The sequence below is a fragment of the Salvelinus sp. IW2-2015 genome, linkage group LG7 (assembly GCF_002910315.2).
Source record: "Salvelinus sp. IW2-2015 linkage group LG7, ASM291031v2, whole genome shotgun sequence".
In the NCBI taxonomy this organism is placed as follows: Eukaryota; Metazoa; Chordata; class Actinopteri; order Salmoniformes; family Salmonidae; genus Salvelinus; species Salvelinus sp. IW2-2015.
Window position 1 is genome coordinate 30,574,600 of NC_036847.1, and position 24,460 is coordinate 30,599,059.

Below are 24,460 nucleotides of genomic sequence, written 5' to 3' on the forward strand. Positions count from 1 at the left end.
GACGCAGGCTTAAAAAAACAATGATGACTAATATGGCTATAATAATAGCCCAATGTTCCATCTTATAATATACTGAAATGTAGGCAGACTGATAGTCTATATCTTGAGATGCAAACAATCAATCCATTTTGAAAAACTTGAATTTATTACTATTGTTTTGTCATAGGAAATGTTAAAGCTACAAAGCATCGCAAATGATGTTTCTCAATATCATGATGTGCTTACAAAACAGATGACACAAATCCTCTTTCAAATCCTCTTCCAATTCTTTAATCAGAGACTAATAGGAACCAAACTACCAGTATCATTGTGGGATAAAGATGAGTTGAAAACTAGAGCAGTGCTATAGAAGCTGTCTGTGACTGACTGACCTCCTCTGGGAGGGAATGCGCTCATTTCTCTCCAGGAGAGATATAACCTTGAACCTTCTGCATTTTCATATGTACAGTACCAGTCAAGAGTTTGGGCACACCTACTCATTCAAGGGTTTTTCTTAATTTGTTACTATTTTTCTACATTGTAGAATATTTGCGAAGACATGAAAACTATGATATAACACATATGGAATCATGTAGTATGCAAAAAAGTGTTAATCAAATCAAAATGTATTTTAGATTTGAGGTTCTTCTAAGTAGCTACCCATTGCCTTGATGACAGCTKTGCACACTCTTGGCATTCTGTCAAACAGCTTCATGAGGAATGCTATTCCAACAGTCTTGAAGTAGTTACCACATATGCTGAGCACTTGTTGGCTGCTTTTCCTTCATTCTGCAGTCCAACTCATCCAAAACCATCTCAATTGGGTTGAGGTCAGGTGGTTGTGGAGGCCAGGTCATCTGATGCAGCACTCCATCACTCACCTTCTTGGTCAAATTGCCCTTACACACCCTGGAGGTGTTTTGGGGGTCATTGTCCTGATGAAAAACAAATGATAGTCCCACTGAGCGCAAACCAGATGGGATGGCGTATTCATGCAGAATGCTGTCGTAGCCGTGCTGTTTAAGTGTGCCTTGAATTCTAAATAAATCACAGTCAGTGTCACCAGCAAAGCACCCCCACACCATCACACCTCCTCCTCCATGCTTCATGGCRGGAACCATACATGCAGAGATCATCCGTTCACCTACTCTGCGTCTCACAAAGACACGGCGGTTGGAAACAAAAATATCAAATTTGGACTCATCAGACCAAAGGACAGATTTCCACCAGTCTAATGTCCATTGCTTGTGTTTCTTGGCCCAAGCAAGTCTCTTCTTCTTATTGGTGTCCTTTAGTAGTGGTTTCTTTGCAGCAAAATTTGACCCTGAAGGCCTGATTCATGAAGTCTCCTCTGAACAGTTGATGTTGAGATGTGTCTGTTACTTGAACTCTGTGAAGCATTTATTTGGACTGCAATTTGAGGTGCAGTTAACTCTAATGAACTTATCCTCTGCAGCAGAGGTAACTCTGGGTCTTCCTTTCCTATGGCGGTCCTCATGAGAGTCCGTTTCATCATAGTGCTTGATGATTGTTGCAACTGCACTTGAAGAAACTTTCAAAGTTCTTTAATTGTACCGGATTTACTGACCTTCATGTCTTAAAGTAATGATTGACTGWTGTTTCTCTTTGCTTATTTGAGCTGTTCTTGCCATAATTTGGACTTGGTCTTTTACCAAATAGTGCTATCTTCTGTATACTATCCCTACCTTGTCACAACACAACTGATTAGCTCAAATGCATAAAGAAGGATAGAAATTCCACAAATGAACAAGGCACATCTGTTAATTGAAATGCATTCCAGGCTACCTATGAAGCTGGTTGAGAGAATGCCAAGAGTGTGCAAAGCTGTCATCAAGGCATTTCTACTTTGAAGAATCTCAAATATAAAATATATTTGGATTTGTTTAACACTTTTTTGGTTACTACATGATTCCATATGTGTTATTTCATAGTTTGATGTCTTCACTATTATTCCACACTGTAGAACATTTTTTACATAAAGAAAAACTCTGGAATTAGTAGTTGTGTCCAAACTTTTGACTGGTACTGTACATCCTGAGAGGAAGATTATAAAAAGGGTTGGTTAGAAATGTAAAATCACAGAGACAATCACAGTTGGTAGGGCTATATTCAGTCACCCACATTAGCACTGTCACTCTGTTGTGAAACGTGCATAGCTTCGCTCTCATCAATGCTACTTACTTTGCTATAGAATTAGTCCGTGCTTGACTTGGACTGAAACAGGTGCCAGTACTCATTTTGGGTGCCGGTGCTGTTTATATTAAGGTGCAGGAGCTCCACTACTTTTGAGCCAATATTCAATTATAGGAACAGGAGTTCAAGCAGCAGAAAATGTGAGGTTTTGGTACTCAGCTCTGGTGAGATTCTGCCCAAGTCAATCACTGGAATTAGTGCTCTGCAGCATGTGTCTGTGTTGCTATAGTTTATAAAAGGGTCAACAAACCCCTAGACTGTATACACCCCAATTCACTTCGTCCTCATTGATCGGAGAATTAGACAGGTTGTGGCCCACATACCTGGCTGACTAGGTATGCAGCTCAATGAGCTAATCTATGGACCTAAGGAATCCAACACCATTTTTGTCACAGTCCAAAATTTAACATAACAGTAGTATAGCTAGGCCTATAACAGTTTCTAACTGTGTTACCATGGACAGGCCACTCCAACGCTGCGCTGTCCATGGTTATGCGCACAGCGCAGATGCAGCACAGAGCTATGACGCGAGAATTAACACTGCTGGGGCTGTGCTAGTGCTATGGTGCTTTCAAGACTGGGAACTCGGATAAATAAGAGGTCAAATTAATACGTCAGTGCTCTTCAGGACGGAAAGCGGGAGTGCTAGAAAGAGGAATTCCGAGTTGAATTACCGTTCCAAACTATTTTCCAAGTCGAAGATCGTTTGTTTCCGAGTTCCCAGTTGTCTTGAATAAACTGATGTCGGAAGTCAGAGATCTTCGAGTTCCTGAGTTCCCAATGGTTTTGAACGCGGCATTAGTTGATCTTTCCCTCCCCTCCGACCTGTCACATTCCTCCACCTCCCGACATCTTCGACACACTCGAACATCTACAGATATGGTGGGTTCTTCAATAACCTTGATTAAATAGTTAGCTATCTAGCTAGCTACTCGAAATGGTATTCTTATTTCGGAATTGTGTGTCGAACTAGATAACAAGTTGCTAACTTTACTTGCTATCTAGCCAGTTCGATTGAGCAGAACCAGCAAGTTAGCGTTATCGTAGCTAGCCAAGGTTAGCTACTTACCATTACTGAATAGTAGTAACCCTAGCTCGTTGGTATACATTGTCATACCAGTAACTGTAATTGCCCCTGTCTCCAAATGTCAGTATTTATCTTACTGACCAGTAGCTAGTTCCTAACTAGGTACGGGTGTGATAGAAAGTTGTCTGTCAAGTTAGCTAACTTTAGTTAGCTGGGCTAACTAGCCAACCACTGGTCCTTGCCCACAGGGTTGAGCAACATCATAGCTAACTTAATCTTTCTTTGAACAGTCTGACTTCTCAGAAGATCAAATCATGGGTGAGTTACAAACTAGTTCACTAGATTAGCTAGCTAACTACTGTAGCTAGTTAATTTCCCAAAACTTTAACTATACCAACTCTTGCATGCTGCCATCCTCTACTCAGACAGATGCCACTTTAATTTTCTTCCTTGCTCGTCTGACTTTTTCATATGCTTTATGCCTTGTCTGTCATTCCTCTATTGTAGAAGAGTTACCACTATTTCCTTTCTGTCCTCGGTGTTTTCTCAAACTCCATATGCAACTGATTGTTCTTTCCAGATTGAGTTTAACCTGGATCAAATACACGGTGAGTCATTGGTGAAGGACCCTAACATTTGGCCCTTAAGTCTGGGACCTTAATCTAACAGTGTTGAAAGGCATGTAGTTGGTCTGATACAGTTGCTGAAGATTGCGGTAGGCACACCATGGATGTTAGCCTACAAGTACAGTGTCACTGCTATATTTCAAGACACTCAGTGAGCTTAGCCTGTTGTGTCATGTCTATTTCCTGCCCCCCCCCACCCACTGTCAATAATTTGTAATAAAATAGCTATAAACAGACTTTCGTCATATGTTAGTAAGCTCAGGTCTAGTTTGAGGTAGTAATTGTCTTGTTGTGTGTAGGTGCTATTCTTAGAGAAATCACCTTTTGCTGATCATGTACAGTTAGTGTGTGTTGCGTCAACTGCATGCATTCAATTTACCATTCCCTATGTACCACAACATTTCATAAGTCTAAACTTTGTTGTCATCTTCTGGAGTGTTACCTTTCCTTTGTGGAGTTAGAAACAGATGGTAGATGGCTTCTTCCCTTGCCTGGCTTGTTTATCATCTTGCATAATACAGCTCTCCCTCCCACTCTCCTCCACTACCTTTATTGGTGGTTGGAAATGGAAATCAGCGGGCCAGGAGTGAAGAGGCTGGCAGATTCCTGGAGACAGGAAAAGTTCCACAACATACCAGTGTTGTCTTGCTCCTAGGGGTTCTGAAGGGATATTCCATAGAGCCTACTTGAAGGTATTCATAGACTCCTTGAGGATATTTCATAGACCTACCAGAGGATATTCCATGGACCTACCATGAAGGGATATTCAAGACCTACCTGAAGGATATTCATAGACTTACCATGAAGAGATATTCCATAGACTTACCTTGAAGGATATTCCATAGACCTACCATGAAGGGATATTCCATGACTACCTTGAAGGGATATTCCATAGACCTACCATGAAGGATATCCATAGACCTACCTTGAAGGATATTCCATAGACCTACCATGAAGGGATATTCCATAGACCTACTTGAAAGGCATATTCCTTAGACCTACATGAAGGGTATGTCCCATAGAACCACCTTGAAGGTATTCCATAGGACTACCATGAAGGGTATTCCATGACCTACATGAGGATATTCCATAGACCTACCATGAAGGGATATTCCATAGACCTACCTTATAGAATGCCATTTGAGAAGTTGCCCCCCCCCAACCCATCTATGTCCCTGAACTCATTTAACCTTAACAATAGACCCAATTATCCTGGGTAGACACATTTACATGAATGTAAAGTGACATGCCTGGTGAACAAAGGTGTGTGCTAGCTAACCAGTTATTTTAGTTATTTTAGCTAAAACTATGTGAAGTGATACACATGATCAGTTGTTGGGCTATAGGACAGATTATCTTTTGTACCATTCAATCGCGATCTCATACTTTAGCAGTTTCCAATGTGCTTGCTGTTTTCCCCCCTTTTTTCCCCCCTCTTAGCCATTTTAACATCTTTTATACACTCACTCATTTCTTTTCCCCTCCAATCCTCACCTCTCGCTCATTAGAGAAGATGATCCAATGACCCTCCATTGGCCTTCCTCCAATGAGCTTTGAGAGGGAGGCGAGGCATTGAGGAAAAGGGATGGTCATACAGACAGACACTCACCTGTCCCTTTCTCTCCCTCGTCCAGAGTTTAAGGAGGCCTTCCTCCTCTTCGACAGAACCGGTGATGGAAAGATCAGCTACAGTCAGTGTGGTGATGTCATGAGGGCGTTGGGACAGAATCCTGTCAACTCTGAGGTCCTCAAGGTCCTGGGCAACCCCAAGGCTGAAGGTGAGATACAATTAGGCTTGGGAGGTATACTGTGTACTGTTGAAACAATTTATTTGAAGTTTTTCAAAACATTTAACTATTTGTAGCTACTTTTTAAGTAAATACCTGCAGTTAGGAGATAAAGCAGATTGCGTTCTCCATTTCCCCCGTCACATTATTTGACATTATGAAGCTTACCGTAGTTCCCCAGAACAGTTGAGCCAGTCACGTGTTCGTTAGTAAATAGCACAACGGGAGAAAGCGGGTAGCAGGTGAGTCCAGTTGTGTATTGACATGGTTCGCTTTTCTTTTATATTGAAAGTCAAGTGTTGTTTTTTTTCTTCAATAGAGTGATCAGGGACGTGTAACTATAGTTTTCCTTCACAGAAGATACATTACTGCAACACATTTGGCAGAAAATAGCGTGTGTAGCGCTATTTGGCTAGCAGCCACACACGTAAATGAGCTTACAATGAAAAAGCAAGKTTTTTTTTGTTGCAAAAACTATGCATTGTCATCATATTTCTAATGTTTCTAACAACTACATTTCTTACTGTTTTTGCTTAAAGTTCATCTTGCATTTTACTGGAGAAAAGTAGACTGGCTACACAGAGAAAAGTAGACTGGCTACACAGAGAAAAGTAGACTGGCTACACAGAGAAAAGTAGAATGCCCTTTGGTAAATTCTCATCGAGTGAAGTGCAACTGAAGCACAACATTAGTTTGATGCCGAACAGAAATTGCAATAAGCATTTTTATATCTGCGTTTGGAAAACACAGCAAGATATTTCTGCTTGAAAAACTAAGAATTCTGCGTTAAACCTAGGGGTTGTGTTAAGGTGCTTGTTATCTAAGTAAGTGGCTGAATTAATAAGGTGACGGGGCATCATATTGTGTTAGCTTTCTGTCGTGTTTGAGAAGTCAAAGCCCTTTGGATGAGTTATTTTTTCTCCTCTGTTCTGGCCTGTCTGCTCCTCCCCTGTCTTCTCAGAGCAGACAAGCCCGTTGCCCTAGCGACTCCAGACTTCACCCAGACACAGCATGTACACATGCTGCTCCAGAGCCAGTACTGTTCTTCCTTCAGACAAGCATGTGTCAAAACTTTGTTCATTTGCACAATGTCTCTCGTTCACATTCGCTTGTAAATGTCCAGAATCACCAAACATGACATTCGGTTGCTACTACCTATATATCTATAACTTTATGAGCTAGATTGCCTGTTTTTGCAATTTGTTCATTTTCATTTGCACTCGTTAGTGTAACGGATGTGAAATGGCTAGCTAGTTAGCAGTGGTGCGCGCTAATAGCCTTTCAATCGGTGACGTCACATGCTCTGAGACCTTGAAGTAGTGGTTCCCCTTGCTCTGMAAGGGCCGCGGCCTTTGTGGAGCGATGGGTAACAATGCTTCGTGGGTGACTGTTGTTGATGTGTGCAGAGGGTCCCTGGTTCGCGCCCGGGTCGGGGCGAGGGGATGGACGTAAAGTTATACTGTTACATTAGCATATTTAGCTAGCAKCCTCCATGGAAATTCGCTATTACTTGTGCTAATTGTTAGCATTGGTGTTTCTGTCTTGTCTGTAGATGTTATAACCATGTATTGCTGCCACTGTATCATCAAAGGTATTATCTAAGTGAGTTTCAGAGAGAGTCAGAATATGAATGTCATCTGTTACTAGCAAGTTATTCATTTCATGAACCTTGTTTCTTAAGTGTTCCATGTGTTAACGTGGGCTATATTTCTGGAATGCTTGATTGTTTTCATTGCTTTACTGGGAAGCTTAGCAGAAGTAGAAATGCTCATGTTAACAGTTTTGCTTCCGTCCCTCTCCTCGCCCCTACCTKGGCTCGAACCAGGGACCCTCTGCACACATCGTTACGCCACAAAAGCCGCGGCCCTTGCAGAGCAAGGGGAACAACTACTTCAAGGTCTCAGAGCGAGTGACGTCACCGATTGAAACGCTATTAGCGCGCACCCCGCAAACTAGYTAGCCATTTCACATCGGTTACTCTTGCAGTCAACATGCCAATTGCACGCTCCCTCAAAATTTGAGACATCTGTAGTCTTTTATTGTCCCCAGCACAAGGTGCACCTGTGTAATGACCATGCTGTTTAATCTGCTTCTTAATCCATTCACCTGACAAGTGTGGCATATCATCTTGGCAAAGGAGAAATGCTCACTAAAAGGGATGTAAACCAATTTGAGCACAATAAGCTATTTGTGCATATGGAACATTTCTGGCATTTTTATTTCAGCTCATGAAACATGGGACCACCACTTTACATGTTGCGTTTTTATATTTTTGTTTAGTATATTTTATTCTGTGTCCTACTGATTCCACCGATGCATCCCTGAGAATCTCAAATCATATAATTTGCTTTTACAAGAATGAGTAACAGGAAGTATTTTTAGGTTGTGCTTTCTAAGATGTCTACATGAGTTAGTTTGTACAGCCATCCTTTACCGGCCCCTATATGTCTCTACCAGAACTTGTTTGGATTTGGGTTCTTCCAATTTTCACAAGCAAGGGCCTTCTCAGGTGCACTGACCACCTTTGTCCAGCAACAACTCATGGGTTAAAAGTGTTGTGAGGTGTATACCCGTGTTCATTCATATCAATTCAACTATTTCCTCCATTTAAACTTTTTCAGAGATGAACCACAAGATGCTTGACTTTGAGCAGTTCCTGCCCATGCTGCAGGCCATCGCTAAGAATAAGGACCAGGGCTCCTTTGAGGATTTTGTTGAGGGACTACGTGTCTTCGATAAGGAGGGCAACGGAACTGTAATGGGGGCAGAGTTACGGCACGTCCTCACCACACTCGGTTAGTTACATTCTTTTACTCTTTCAGATCTGAGGGAAAGATCTTTTTAGAATGTGTGTTTTTGTCCACAAGATTTAAATCACTGATCAAAATAATCTAATTTGGAAGTTGACTGTAAAAATGATTGCCAAAAAATACTGCAAGGTTGACTCCTCAGTGATGAGTTGATTCAGTTTATCCCAACACAAATATGTAACATGAAACAGACATTTTCTGGTAAAATGTTATTTTCAAACTGAAAACCACTAAACATTGTCTTCTGTAGCTCAGTTGTCAGAGCATGGCTCTTACAATGCCAGGATAGTGCGTTTGATTCCCTGCACCACCCATATGTAAAAAATTTAAGCGCTGATGACTGCAAGTCCCTTTGGATAAAATCGGCTGCTAAATGTCATATACACTATATATACAAAAGTATGTGGACACCCCTTCAAATTAGTAGATTTGGCTATTTCAGCCATACCTGTTGCTGACAGGTGTATAAAATCGAGCACACAGCCATGCAATCGCCATTGACAAACATTGGCAGTAGAATGGCCTTACTGTAGAGCTCAGTTGACATTCAACGTGGCACCGTCATAGGATGCCACCTTTCCAACAACTCAAATTTCTGCCCTGCTAGAGCTGCCACGGTCAACTGTAACTGCTGTTATTTTGAAGCGAAAACGTCTAGGAGCAACAATGGCTCAGCCSCGAAGTGGTAGGCCACACAAGCTCACAGAACGGGACCGCTGATTGCTGAAGCACATGGCGCGTAAAAATCCTCTGTCCTCGGTTGCAACACTCACTACCCAGTTCCAAACTGCCTCTGAAAGCAACGTCAGCACAATAACTGTTCGTCGGGAGCTTCATGAAATGGGTTTCCATGGCCAAGCTATGCGCTATGCCAAGTGTCGACTGGAGTGGTGTAAAGCTCGCCGCCATTGGACTCTGGATCAGTGGAAACGGGTTCTCTGGAGTGATGAATCACTCTTCACCATCTGGCAGTCCGACTGACGAATTCTTGTTTGGCGGATGCCAGGAAAACGCTACCTGCCCCAATGCATGTTGCCAACTGTGAAGTTTGGTGGAGGAGGAATATAATGGTCTGTGACTGTTTTTCATGTTTCGGTCTAGGCCCCTTAGTTCCAGTGAAGGGGAATCTTAACGCTACAGCATACAATGACATTCTAGACAATTCTGTGCTTCCAACTTTGTGGGAACAGTTTAGTTTAGTTGACTGGCCAGCACGGAGCACAGACCTCAACCCCATCGAACACCTTTGGGATGAATTGGAACGCTGACTACGAGCCAGGCCTAATTGCCCAACATCAGTGTCCGACCTGAACTGTTAATGACTTCTTGGTTGGCTGAATGGAAGCAAGTCCTCTCAGCAATGTTCCAACATCTAGTGGTAAGCTCCAGAAGAGTGAAGGCAGCAAAAGGGCGACCAACTCCATATTAATACACGTGATTTTGGAATGAGATGTTTGTCGAGCAGGTGTCCACATACTTTTGGTAATGTGGTGTAATTTTTCCCTGCTTTTTATAACTGTCTTTCAGGGGAGAAGATGACGGAGGAGGAGGTAGAGACACTTCTTACTGGACACGAGGACGCTAATGGCTGTATCAAACTTGAAGGTGAGAGGGAAAGAGTAAAACAGAATGATGGATGGAGATAGGAGACAACAGGACGAGCTATAACTGGACTAGGTTCATGTGAGTAATGATCCCCCCACCCTAAACCCTTACACACCACCACTACTACCTCTAGAGTAAGTAACACCTAAGTGCAACCCAGGGAGCTAGCACATCTGGTTATGCAGCGCTGCCCTTGCATGACAGTGCACGTGTCCTTGCTGTGTTGGATGAGTAGAGTACTATAGAAGCTGTCAGGGGGAGCTTGCTGGGCTACAGTGTGTATCAGAATGAAGATGCAAACAGCTGTTTTAGAGCCTGCTTAAATGCACAACTATTGAATGTCTGAATTAACGGTTGAGTAGTCAAATACTGGTATTGTGTACTGATGAAACAGTCAGCTGAAGACCTGGACTGAGGTGGTGATAGTTCTATAATACAACACAATGTCTTGTGGGGTGATCGGACCAGAATGTGAATACAAAGAGTTTGTAACATGCTGTGTAACTTTCTCCACAGCCTTTGTTCGTCACATATGTCAGGCCTAGAGCCGGTACGGGTCAGGCTGCAGAGGGTATAACAGTGCTCTACCTAGGCTGTCCTGCTTATGCTTCTAAACTACCCGCTAGAAACATAGAACGACACTGCTAAACTACCCGTAGAACATAGAACACACTGCTAAACTACCCGCTAGAACATAGAACACACTGCTAAACTACCGCTAAACATAGAACACACTGCTAAACTACCCGCTAGAACATAGAACACACGCTAAAACCGTTAGAACATAGAACACACTGCTAAACTACCCTAGAACATAGAACACACTGCTAAACTACCCGCTAGAAACATAGAACACACTGCATAACTACCCGCTAGAACATAGAACACACTGCTAAACTACCCGCTAGAACATAGAACACACTGCTAAACTACCCCGCTAGAACATAGAACACACTGCTAAACTACCCGTTAGAACATAGAACACGCTGCTAAACTACCCGTTAGAACATAGAACACACTGCTAAACTACCCGTTAGAACATAGAACACACTGCTAAACTACCCGCCTAGAACATAGAACACACTGCTAAACTACCGCCTAGAACATAGAACACGCTGCTAAACTACCCGTTGAACATAGAACACGCTGCTAAACTACCCGTTAGAACATAGAACACGCTGCTAAACTACCCGTTAGAACATAGAACACGCTGCTAAACTACCCGCAGAACATAGAAACACGCTGCTAAACTACCCGTTAGAACATAGAACACGCTGCTAAACTACCCGCTAGAACATAGAACACACTGCTAAACTACCCTTAGAACATAGAACACGCTGCTAAACTACCCGCAGAGAACATAGAACACGCTGCTAAACTACCCGTTAGAACATAGAACACGCTGCTAAACTACCCGTTAGAACATAGAACACGCTGCTAAACTACCCGTTAGAACAAGAACACGCTGCTAAACTACCCGTTAGAACATAGAACACGCTGCTAAACTACCCGTTAGAACATAGAACACGCTGCTAAACTACCCGTTAAACATAGAACACGCTGCTAAACTACCCGTTAGAACACGCTGCTAAACTACCCGCTAGAACACGCTGCTAAACTACCCGCTAGAACACGCTGCTAAATACCCGCTAGAACACGCGCTAAACTACCGCTAGAACACGCTGCTAAACTACCCGCTGAACACGCTGCTAACTACCCGCTAGAACACCTGCTAAACTACCCGCTAGAAACCACGCTAAACTACCCGTAGAACACACTCTAAACTACCCGCTAGAACACACTGCAAACTACCCTAGAACACACTGCTAAACTACCGCTAGAACACTGCTAAACTACCCGCTAAAACACACTGCTAAACTACCCGCTAGAAACACACTGCTAAACTACCCGCTAGACACACTGCTAACTACCCGCTAGAACACACTGCTAAACTACCCGCTAGAAACACTGCTAAACTACCCGCTAGAACACACTGCTAAACAACCGCTGAAACACTGCTAAACTACCCGCTAGAACAGGGGTGGGCAAACTTTTGACTCGCGGCCACAATGGGTTCTAAAATTTGACAGAGGGGCGGGCCAGGAGCATTTGGAGGGAGTGTTTGGGCCGGATATACTAAAGCATTAAATGTAGTGTGTGCAAACCTCATAGCACAGTAAGAACACTACAACCCAATTTATTAACTGTCTTTAAATGTGAAAAATAGCCCTTATCAGTTAATAAATTTGTCTCAAGGAATATGCAAGATATGGCATTTACATACTATTTCGCAGATACCGGGATGAGGAAATGTAAATAGATTAAAATAACATACGCACTGTGATTTATCAAGATTGCGTCTGTTTTTAATAAGTTTCAATCGAAGGTGCAAAGTTAAAGAAATCAACATTTATTGAAAAATGGAATCACTTTCAACATCAAAACATATTATTACACAACGAAATACTCAAGCTCAATAATATCTACTTGTGTTACTCCGCAAAATCATGGATGGATTGTCCTGACCGCGCGCTCTACAAACTCGCCACGGACGCCCTCGCCTTCACGCGCAAACAAGACACGTGTATCGTTGCAAGCACACAGACATAGGCTGTATTAAATATCCTACCTGCAGCTGAAAATTTAAATTTAAATTAAGAGCGATGTGCGGCGTGTTAATAAAGCTACTGTACCGCTGCTGTGCGTAAATGCGCATTGCTCTTAATTAAAAGACGCACTTCCAAACTTTCCATATGCATTTTTTCATAACCAAGCAGAAAAACTCACCATTTCAGTGGGAACAGTGTTGTTGGTCTCCCTTTTTTGCCAGTGCATCAAAGTCTGGAGTTAGTTTTTGTTGGGGCAATTCTCAGGACAGATCTGAGGTGTTGGTCAGTTAACTTGGATCTGTGATGGGCTTTGTTGATTTTCATGACGCTAAACGTCTGCTCACACACGTAGGTCGAGCAACAACACCAGCATCTTCTGCGCCGTCCTCGAGGTTTGGAAACGCGGTCTCGTTAAGTGAAGCGTAAAAGTCATTCAGTTTAAGAGACTTGAACTTCTCCTTTGAGACGGAGTCAGACTGAAGATCGATCAGTTCCAATTGCAGCTCCTGCGGTGCTGATTCGGGGTCTTGTGACAGGGGACAGGACACCAGTTGAAGTGATTGTCAATTTTTTCAAAATCACAGAACCGACGGCAAAATTCTCTGTGCAGATCGTCCAGTGATTTGCAGTATTTCTTCGCATTTCGGGCGGCCCTTTCTGCACGGCTAGTGTGGGGAAATGTGCGAAAGATTTGTTTGACATTTGCCTGGAGAATAAAACCAGCTTGGATTTGAAGGCTCTCACATTTGTGTACATGTCGTGCGCAAACTGATCTTCCCCTGTAGCTTCACGTTCAGCTCATTCATGTGTGAAAATATGTCCACAGCAAACGCAAAGTCACAAAGCCAGTTTGTGTCGCTCAGCTCGGGGATTCTTCGGATTTCCCCATTAAATTAAAAAATGAGCGAATCTCGTCTTTGAGCTCCCAGACTCGTTGAAACACTTTCCCCAAACTTAACCAGCGGACGCGAGAGTGGTAAAGTAGGTCCTGGTGATCCGCATTAGTTCTTCCAGGAACGTAATGAACTGACGATGATTAAGTCCCCTTGCTCGTATGAAGTTAACAAGTTTTACAACTGGATCCACGACGTGATTAAGCTGCAATACAGACTTACACAGAGACTCCTGATGAATGATGCAGTGAAGTAAAATAACTCCTGGTCAGGGTTTTCTTCTTTCACTTTATCCTGGATTCTTTTCAGCAGCCGATGTTTTTTCCAGTTAAATTTGGCGATCCATCCGTGGTGACATGTGCAAGTTTACTCCAAGGTAGCTTCATTCTCTCGATGACAGCAGACACCTGTTCATATAAGTCCTCTCCTCGCGTTTTCCCTTTCAGTGATTCCATGCTCAAAAGCTCCTCCGTTATCTCAAAACTGTCGTTAATCCCTCGGATAAAAATTAGGAGCTGGCAGTGTCTTTTATGTCGTTACTTTCATCCAGTGCTAGTGAATATAACTTAAGGACTCCGCCTTTTTGTTTAACTCGCTGACTATATCTTCGTCAATCAGTTCCACGCGGCGAGTCACTGTCCTGCGTGCTAAACTGATTTTTTCAAACTTGGCTTTGCTCTCCGGACACAAGAGACCTGCTGTCTCTACCATGCACTCTTTCAAAAACTCCGCTTCGGAGAAGGCTTGCTAGCCTTTGCTAATTGAATGCCAGCAAATACTTGCCTTGGTACTTGACTCTTGAATTGCAGTTTGTGCGTGAAAAAAGTTCTGTTGACTCTGTAAATTAGCTGCCAACCTCTGAGCAGTAGCCGCCCGTTCTTGTGTTGACTGCTTGCTAGCATAGTTTGCATGCTTCGTGGCAAAGTGACGGCTGATATTGTACTCTTTGAAAACCGCAAACAGCTTCTTGGCATATCAGACATACAGCCGTTAATCGGACTTCAGTGAAGAAGTATTTTGTTGTCCCACTCCTTATTAAACACTCGGCATTCGCTGTCCACTTTCCTTCTCTTTGGTCCGCTCATTTTCACAGAAGGGCTTAATGGTGACGTGAAACGAAGTGAAAATTAAAGTGAAATAAAGAGAAATACGCGCCACTCCAACAACGGTCAATGTGTTTTGAGTGCGCCATCTATTGGGGAAACGTGGGCATTGCAGGGAAAGGGGAAAAAAAGGAGGTTTTTACTATAATTTGGACAAGTTCGGCGGGCCGGATTAAAAAGCCTAACGGGCCGTATGTGGCCCGCGGGCCGTAGTTTGCCCATGTCTGCGCTAGAACATAAAACGCACAAGCTCTTAGAAGTAACCCAACATCAACTCTGGGTGTAAATTGTTAGTGTCACAGATCGTCCTTGATTTACTGTACCACACATTGTCTATTAATCAAAGTAAGAATTTCTCTCCTGATCTAGGGTCCCTTTTGGTAGTATCAAGCTGTTCAAGTTTTTTTTCCAAATATAAAAGCTCTTGCAGTGGGAAAGCCTGGTGAGAGCGATGTTGTGTGGTCTGAACTGGAGGTTTTGACTCATGGTGGACTGAGACTCTGCACACGCTTTTTCAGTTCTGCCCACAAATTTTCTATGGGATTGAGGTCAGGGCTTTGTGATGGCCACTCCAATACCTTGACTTTCTTGATTTGTTAGTTTGTTAACAAGAAATTTGTGGAGTGGTTGAAAAACGAGTTTTAATGACTCCAACCTAAGTGTATGTAAACTTCCGATTTCAACTGTACATGCTGAGCAGGAGTGTTTGTTTTACTCGGTGTTCAGAGCTTGCTAGATAATGGTAATGTGATTTGACCACCTTTGCGGGACCAAAATAGGCCTTGGTTTACCGTGGAGTTTTTATGTGAAAGCCCCATTTCATACTTTACACATTATGTAGTTACATAATTTTATAATTTTGCTCATTTGGACCATGTTTCCCATAGTAGACAGTCACTCCTGTTAACCACAGATTTACAGTGAAGCTGTAGCTAAGATCTCCCTGTACTTTAGCTCCCCCAATCTGTCTACCCCTGATCTGTGTCTTGCCTGACGACTCATCCAGAATTTAATTCTGCTGCTCTATCGATCGCTCCACACATTGTCTGAAACTGTCATCCTAGAAGTTGTCTGTGCTGATGTCAAAATGAGGGCTGTCATATCTCTCCCTCTCTCTCTTTCCCTCTCTCGGTCTCTCCCTCTCATCTCTTTCCCTCTCCGTCACAGAACTCGTCCGGATGGTCATGAGCGGTTGAAGATCAAGAAGAAACATTCCTTCCTTTTCTTTGTTAGTTTATTTCTGTTACATATTCAACTAGCTTCCATCCCTCTCCTCCTGCCTGCTCCCTTTGTTATCGTATTATGTCTTCACATGTCCTTTACAGTCCCACGTTCAGACCATGATGRCCCAAGCTATGTTAATGGCCTGGCTCTTTCAATTAAGAATAAGACCAACTTGCATGTAACTAGACGCTTGTGTGCTGCTGGCGTGGCCTGCAATAACATTCCCAGATACAAACAATTCAATCTGGTTCCAGGTCTGTTTGATGTCTTGGGACCAGGCTACTTAATACCTATCCTTGGACAATGATTATTGTGATGCAATACATGGCTTGGTTGAGTCAGTGGGAAGGGACCGTGTTGTGGTGGTGGGTGACCAATTACCTATTATTGTTAGCCTGGGTCCCAGACCTGTATGTGCTGTCTTGCCAACTCTGTCATTGGCATGACATTGACAGCAATGTAGTTGGCAAGACAGCACAAAGTGATCTGAGACCAGGCTAGCGAAGACTTGCTTTGGCTGGGAAGGTCTCCCTTCCTATTGCTGTGCAGATTGTTATTCAATATGTATATGAAGCCATACAATCATGCTGATGTACAAATGCAATGTTCAGTGGATTTTTGTTTTATTCTCCCTTTATATGTTGCAGCATTCAAATAAAATATTTTTTGAAAACTGAAAGTTGTTTTTTTCTAACAAACTTTAAACTTCTAAGAGAACATGATTTGACTGGGTGAACTTAATCAGCTATGGATATTTGTGGTCAAATCATTTTACTTCCACAAATATCTGTTTTAAAAGAAATTTGTCACTAAGCTAGTGTTTTGTGTTCAGAAATGTGTTGCATTTTATTAGGTGGACACAAGAGGGCAGTGATGTCTATTTTGTCAAAAAGACACTTCATACTTGGCACACCCTGGCAACCTGTACTGTGTGTTTAATTAATGATGGGCAGTAACCATACCAAAACAACTCATTTTATTGACCAATTCTAAGTCTGCTTTTGATTGAATAGTGGCTTAATGACTGTTCATTGTAGATGAAGGCATGCTCTAACTCAGTGGGACTAGTGTTCACTTCATGGAACACTTTTTTCTATAGTTACACAGTTGTCTTATGACCAGTGTTAGAATAATTATATAACACTCTTTAAGAGATTTCATCATGTATTTTAGAACCACTTCAATCTTCAACCTTTCTTGGCACTGATTCTTATATTGAACTTGTACAGTCCTTAATTGGCAGTCTGTGTGTGTGATCCTTTATGACAGTGTTCTAGACTGGAACATGGAACTGTATGACAGTGTTCTAGACTGGAACATGGAACTGTATGACAGTGTTCTAGATCAGAACATGGAACTGTATGATAGTGTTCTAGACTGGAACATGGAACTGTATGATAGTGTTCTAGACTGGAACATGGAACTGTATGACAGTGTTCTAGACTGGAACATGGAACTGTATGAAAGTGATCTAGATTAGAACATGGAACTGTATGACAGTGTTCTAGACTGGAACATGGAACTGCCAAGTAGAATCCTGTATGTTATGTTGCTCAGTGTGCCGAGACACATTCCACTCCACGCTTCCTGACCTTTTCCTAATTCCCCTCACAACCAGTCACTTCTTACTCTCATTAGGTACCACCAGAGCTATCGGAGTGTGTGTGTGAAATGTAAGGTATCATACCCAAGTGGTGAATAGGTTGTCCTCTAATTATTGAGTGTGTGTGTGTGTGTGTGTTGGATGGAAGTGAAGTGTATTGATTATTTGAATCCTGCTATTTGTGAGTGTGTTTGTGATCCTCTGCATTCGACAGGGGAATCTCTAATGGCCTCAGTGCAACCTGCCTCATACCCTCCTCCACCAATTAAATTTACACTGGAATCTATCTGCCAGGACTACTGAAGAGACCAAGCAAGGGGGCTGGGCACACAGTCACACACACACACACACACACACGTGATCTTGGATACGCACACATTCAGATTTTTTTGACATTGTGAAGCTACAAATTCAAGATTTCAATTAAATTACAACATTTATACACTAACAATTAAAGTTTGTAAATTCTCCATACATATAATTAATGTAAATGGTAATTCCCCTTCATTATGAGGCTTAGGTATTGATTTAAAGTGACAAAATGATGCATGGGGCTGACTATTGATAGAATTCCAGTTCAATAAACTGCTTATAATGGTGTACTCTAACTAATCACGTTTTTGACATTCACTTGTTATTCAAACCGAAATAAAGATCACTTGATCACTTCTGAGATAATGTATTGGCATGTTTTGATGACCCATGTTTCCAAAGGATCCAACAATGTCAACAAGTGACTAGTAACCACCATTAGGGTACACTTTATGGCTATTTAGTACAGTCAGGAAAGATATTGCCACATTTTGAAATATACATATCTTTTTTTTTTATTGAGCTAGGTGTATGATCTATGACTCAGATCAATATATTCTTACCTGGTAAGGCAGTGTCTTAACTAGACATATTGGAAATCCATGGAGGAACAGTCGGTCTGAAGTAGTGGCCAACCGGTATGGGTTAGGTTTGAACCCTCAGCCTCTAGGTCCACACTCACAGGCCATGTCTGAATCCCAAATGACACCCTATTCCCTATATAGTGCACTACTTTTGAGCAGAGCCAAAACTAGTGCACTATATAGGGCCATTTTGGGCACAAATCATATTCTCAATTTGACACAAATAGCCAAGACTAAGAGCCAAATGGCTAGTCACTCCAAATGAATGTCAAATGAATTGAACAAGGAGGGTTCTCTCGGTGGTGTGTGTGCACACATACGGTATATACACTGAGTTTACAAAACATTAGGAACACCTGCTCTCTTAGTTTTTTTATTAGGAAGGTGTTTCTAATGTTTTGTACACTCAATGTATATGTTATTTATCCTGTTAAAACAGTAGGAAAGGCAGAGCATTCGATCCTTTAGGCTAGAAGAACGTCACCCCAATGATGGTACAAAAAATGTAAAGGTGAAAAGAACTTGTCTTAGGGCTCCAAAAGCTAATTCCAGCAGGGCTTAATAGCTTACAGTGGCTAACCCATGATATTGCAATACACACAATAACACGTTGTCCCACTCAGAAGGTTGACATGGGTTAGGAATGAGGATTGTGGTTGTACTGTAGGTAGGCATTCAACACATGTAAGTAGAAGAGACTCTGTGATATGTTCAGTGTACGCAGAGTTAAGTGTAACTGCACACTATAATGTAGGCAGTGTTCTGTATCTCTTGCAAATTCTTGCCACACACTCTGTATGTCACACACACTTCTGATATGTCAACACACACTCTGATATGTCACACACACTCTGATATGTCACACACACACTCTGATATGTCAACACACACTCTGATATGTTCAACCACACACTCTGAATATGTCAACACACACTCTGATATGTCAACACACATTCTGACATGTCAACACACACTCTGATATGTCAACACACACTCTGATATGTCAACACACACTCTGATATGTCAACCACACTCTGATATGTCAACACACACTCTGATATGTCAACACACATTCTGATATGTCAACACACACTCTTGACATGTGTCAACACACATCTGATATGTCAACACACACTCTGATATGTCAACACACACTCTGATATGTCAACACACACTCTGATATGTCAACACACACTCTGATATTTCACACACACTCTGATATGTCAACACACACTCTGACATGTCAACACACACTCTGATATGTCAAACACACACTCTGAATGTCAACACACACTCTGACATGTAACAACACTCTGACATCAACACACACTCTGATGTCAACACACACTCTGATATGTCAACACACACTCTGATATGTCAACACACACTCTGATATGTCAACACAACTCTATATGTAACACACACTCTGATATGTCAACACACACTCTGATATGTCAACACACACTCTGATATGTCAACACACCACTGATATGTCACACCACTCTGATATGTCAACACACACTCTGATATGTCAACACACACACTCTGATATGTCAAACACACACTCTGATATGTCAACACACACTCTGATATGTCAACACACACTCTGATATGTCAACACACACTGATATGTCAACACACACTCTGATATGTCAACACCACATCTGATATGTCAACACACACTCTGATATTCAACACACACTCTGAAATGTCAACACACACTCTGATATGTCAAACAACACTCTGATATGTCAACAACACACACTCTGATATGTCAACACACACTCTGATATGTTCAACACCACTTGTATTCAACAACACCTCTATATGTCAACACCACTCTGACATGTCAACACACACTCTGACATGTCGAACACACACTCTGATATGTCAACACACCTCTGATATGGTCAACACACACTCTGACATGTCATCACCGACAACACACCTCATGACATGTCAACACACACTTCTGATATGTCAACACACCTCTGATATGTCAACACACACTCTGACATGTCAACCATCCTTCTTAATGTCAAACACCACTCTGATAATTGTCAACACAACACACTCTGAATGTCAACACACACTCTGATATGTCAACACACACATCTGATATTGAACACACACTCTCATGTCAACACACACTCTGATATGTCAACACACACTCTGATATGTCAACACACACTCATATGTCAACACACACTCTGGAATGTCAACACACACTCTGATATGTCAACACACACTCTGATAATGTCAACACACACTCTGCACTGATCGTCAACACACACCTCTCGATAGGTCAACACACACTCTATATGTCAACAGCACACTCTGATATGTCAACACACACTCTGATATGTCAACACACACTCTGATATGTCAACACACACTCTGATATGTCAACACACACTCTGATATTCAACACCACACTCTGATTATGTCAACACACACTCTGACATGTCAAACACACATTCTCCAATGTCAACACACACTCTATATGTCACACACACTCTGATATGTCAACACACACTCTGATACTGTCAACACACACTCTGACATCGTCAACACACACTCTGACATGTCAACACACACTCTGATATGTCCAACACACACTCTGATATGTCAACACACACTCTGATACTGTCAACACCACTCTGATATGTCAACACACTCTGAAGTCACACACCACTCTGATATTCAACACACACTCTGATATGTCAACACACACTCTGATATGTCAAACACACACTCTGACATGTCAACACACACTCTGATATGTCAAACACACACTCTAGATATGTCAACACACACATCTGATATGTCAACAACACACGAGGGGTTAAGAATACACTTGTCGTATGATTGCACAATAACACTCAACTCTCCCACACAACACATCTATAGGAAACACACACACTCAGTTCACGTCCTTTCACTTTGTTGCCCTTTCAGCGTGATGTTTACTGTATGTCTTGTGTCTGGTGTGTGTTGTACTTCCCCTTCTGCCCTTCCGGTCACCCTCAGCCTCATGTGTGTGGTGTCCTCCCTCACCTCATGGCTTGATAGTGTCCCGCCTCTGGAGTCCTCCTCAGCTTTGGTGTGATGTGTTCCTCCCTCAGCCTCATGGATTGCCGATGTCGCTCCCTCAGCCTCATGGTGTGATGGTATCCTCCCTCAGCCTCATGGTATGATGGTTCCTTCCTCAGGCTCATTGTGTGATTGGTGTCCTCCCTCAGCCTCATGTGGATTGGTGTCTCCCTCATGCCCTCATTGGCTGTGATGGTGTCCTCCCTCAGCCTCATGGTGTGATTGGTGTCCTCCCTCAGCCTCATGGTGTGATAGGTGTCCTTCCTCAGCCTCGTGTGATGGTTGTCTCTCTCTCAGCCTCATAGTGTGATGTGTCCTCCCAGCCTCATGGTGTGCTGGTGTCTCCCTCAGCCTCATGGTGGACTTGCGTGTCCTCCCTCAGCCTCATGTGTGATGGTGTCCTTCCTCAGCCTCATGGTGATGGTGTCCTCCCTCAGCCTCATGTTGATGGTGTCCTCCCTCAGCCTCATGGTGTGATGTGTCCTTCCTCAGCCTCATGGTGTGATGGTGTCCTCCTCAGCTCATGGTGTGATGGTGTCCTCCCTCAGCCTCATGGTGTGCTGGTGTCTCCCTCAGCCTCATGGTGTGATGGTGTCCTCCTCAGCCTCATGGTGTGCTGGTGTCCTCCCTCAGCCTCATGGTGTGATGGTGTCCTCCCTCAGCCTTCATTGTGATGGTATCCTCCCTCAGCCTCATGGTGTGATAGTGTCCTCCTCAGCCTCATGGTGTGATGGTGTCCTTCCTCAGCCTCATGGTGTGATGTATCCTCCCTCAGCGCTCATGGTGTGATAGTTCCTTCCTCAGCCTCATGGTGTGATTGGTTAAAGAAGGTCAACCATCTGTGACCAGATGTGATTTACTTTGAATACTGTCTTCATTTTATTTTTGTTACTGTGTTTTCAGTTTTATTTATGTCCTTCCTTGTTTTTTTTTAATGGCTGAAAATCAAGCAACAATTGATCATAAAAAACAAAACTGTCTCCATGTAGTAGAAGTAAGACTGTTCTGGCCTAGATTATGAACAACAGGGATTATAAAGGGTATTTTATTTGAAAAAGCAGGGGACTTTTATTTTGAAACAGCAGGGGGCTTTTTTTTATAACAGTTGGATGATGTTATTGGGACATATCACAGTGACTTAACAGTGTGAACTACTGAACTGTTGACTGGGTCAGGGAGGGCGAAGTGTAGCGGAAATCGAACTCGGAAATTTGTGTTGGCTCCCAGAGCTAATGCCTTGGCTTTATCTCAGTAGGCTAACCCAGCTTGATTCACACATTCACAACCTTTGGTCACACTCAGAATGCTCAAAGGGTAGGACTGATTCTCGCTTAGTTAAACTCTATGTACAACAAAGTAAGTAGACGTGACATTGAATATGCTGTATATTTTAATGCAACTTTTGCACGACTATTCTGTACATGTTCTGATTGCCATATTTCCACACACATGAGGAGTCAGTAAATGCACTGTGGTCATGATTGGCTCAATAACACAACACAACAAATAAACACTTCTTAATTTGAAAATCCACAGTCAGTCCATGTCCTTTCTTGTTGTGTGTGTGTGTGTGTGTGTGTGTGTGTGTGTGTGTGTGTTGTGTGTGTGTGTGTGGTGTGTGTGTGTGTGTGTGTTGTGTGTGTGGTGTGTGTGGAGGGGGGCGGGTGTGAAAGAGAGAGCAGTTGTACGGGAGAGTGTGTTAAGTATGCGTATGCATGTACTGCATGAATGTATGTACATACAGTACCAATCAAAAGTTTGGACACACCTACACATTCAATTTTTCTTTATTTTTACTATTTTCTACATTGTAGAATAATAGTGAAGACATCATAACTATGAAATAACACATATGGAATAATGTAGTAACCAAAAAAGTGTAAAACTCAAATTAGACTATTTTATATTTGAGATTCTTCAAAGTAGCCACCCTTTGCCTTGATGACAGCTTTGCACACTCTTGGCATTCTCTCAACCAGCTTCATTAGGTAGTCACCTGGAATGCATTTCAATTAACAGGTGTCCATCATTACAACAGTCCATCATTACTTTAAGACATGCAGGTCAGTAAATCCGGAACATTTCCAAAACTTTGAAAGTTTCTTCAATTGCAGTCACAAAAACCATCAAGCACTATGATGAAACTGTCTCTCATGAGGACCGCCATAGGAAAGGAAGACCCAGAGTTACCTCTGCTGCAGAGGATAAGTTCATTAGAGTTACCAGCCTCAGAAATTGCAGTCCAAATAAATGCTTCACAGAGTTCAAGTAACAGACACATCTCAACATCAACTGTTCAGAGGAGACTCAGGGAATCAGGCCTTCATGGTCAAATTACTGCAAAGAAACCACTACTAAAGGACGCCAATAAGAAGAAGAGACTTGCTTGGGCCAAGAAACACGAGCAATGGACATTAGACCAGTGGAAATCTGTCCTTTGGTCTAATGAGTCCAAATTTGAGATTTTTGGTTCCAACCGCCGTGTCTTTGTGAGACGCAGAGTAGGTGAACGGATGATCTCTGCAAGTGTGGTTCCCACCATGAAGCATGGAGGAGGAGGTGTGATGGTGTGGGGGTGCTTTGCTGGTGACACTGTCAGTGATTTATTTAGTATTCAAGGCACACTTAACCAGCATGGCTACCACAGCATTCTACAGCGATACGCCATCCCATCTGGTTTGCATTTAGTGGGACTATCATTTGTTTTTCAACGGGACAATGACCCAACACACCTCTAGGCTGTGTAAAGGCTATTTGACCAAGAAGGAGAGTGATAGAGTGCTGCATCAGATGACCTGGCCTCCACAATCACCCGACCTCAACCGAATTGAGATGGTTTGGGATGAATTGGACCGCAGAGTGAAGGAAAAGCAGCCAACAAGTGCTCAGCATATGTGGGAGCTCCTTCAAGACTGTTAGAAAAGCATTCCAGGTGAAGCTGGTTGAGAGAATTCCAAGAGTGTGCAAAGCTGTCATCAAGGCAAAGGGTGG

At 42.6% G+C, this 24,460-nt stretch overlaps 1 protein-coding gene, 1 long non-coding RNA gene and 1 pseudogene across 2 annotated transcripts; 1 reads left to right on the plus strand and 2 right to left on the minus strand.

Moving 5' to 3' along the window:
- The first annotated feature begins 2,707 nt into the window (after positions 1–2,707).
- Positions 2,708–16,556, plus strand: LOC111966816 (myosin light polypeptide 6). Its single transcript, XM_023991756.3, has 6 exons — positions 2,708–3,075; positions 3,511–3,538; positions 5,481–5,624; positions 8,255–8,428; positions 9,971–10,048; positions 15,821–16,556. The coding sequence occupies exons 1-6, from the start codon at positions 2,935–2,937 to the stop codon at positions 15,847–15,849; spliced, it is 594 nt and encodes a 197-aa protein (XP_023847524.2). The 5' UTR covers positions 2,708–2,934; the 3' UTR covers positions 15,850–16,556.
- Positions 4,256–4,970, minus strand: LOC139028052 (uncharacterized). The gene is made up of 3 exons (XR_011480225.1): positions 4,919–4,970; positions 4,719–4,821; positions 4,256–4,528 (listed from the first exon to the last, which is right to left on the minus strand). It is a non-coding gene; the product is annotated as an uncharacterized lncRNA (long non-coding RNA).
- LOC139028059 (general transcription factor II-I repeat domain-containing protein 2A-like) lies at positions 13,129–14,222 on the minus strand (annotated as a pseudogene).
- Positions 16,557–24,460: the final 7,904 nt, after the last annotated feature.

Coding starts and splice junctions, on each gene's coding strand:
- LOC111966816 (XM_023991756.3), top strand. CDS start 2,935: ATGTCGGAAGTCAGAGATCTTCGAGTTCCTGAGTTCCCAATGGTTTTG. Junction 3,076..3,510: donor CTCGAACATCTACAGATATG/GTGGGTTCTTCA, acceptor TTCTTTGAACAG/TCTGACTTCTCAGAAGATCA. Junction 8,429..9,970: donor GCACGTCCTCACCACACTCG/GTTAGTTACATT, acceptor ACTGTCTTTCAG/GGGAGAAGATGACGGAGGAG.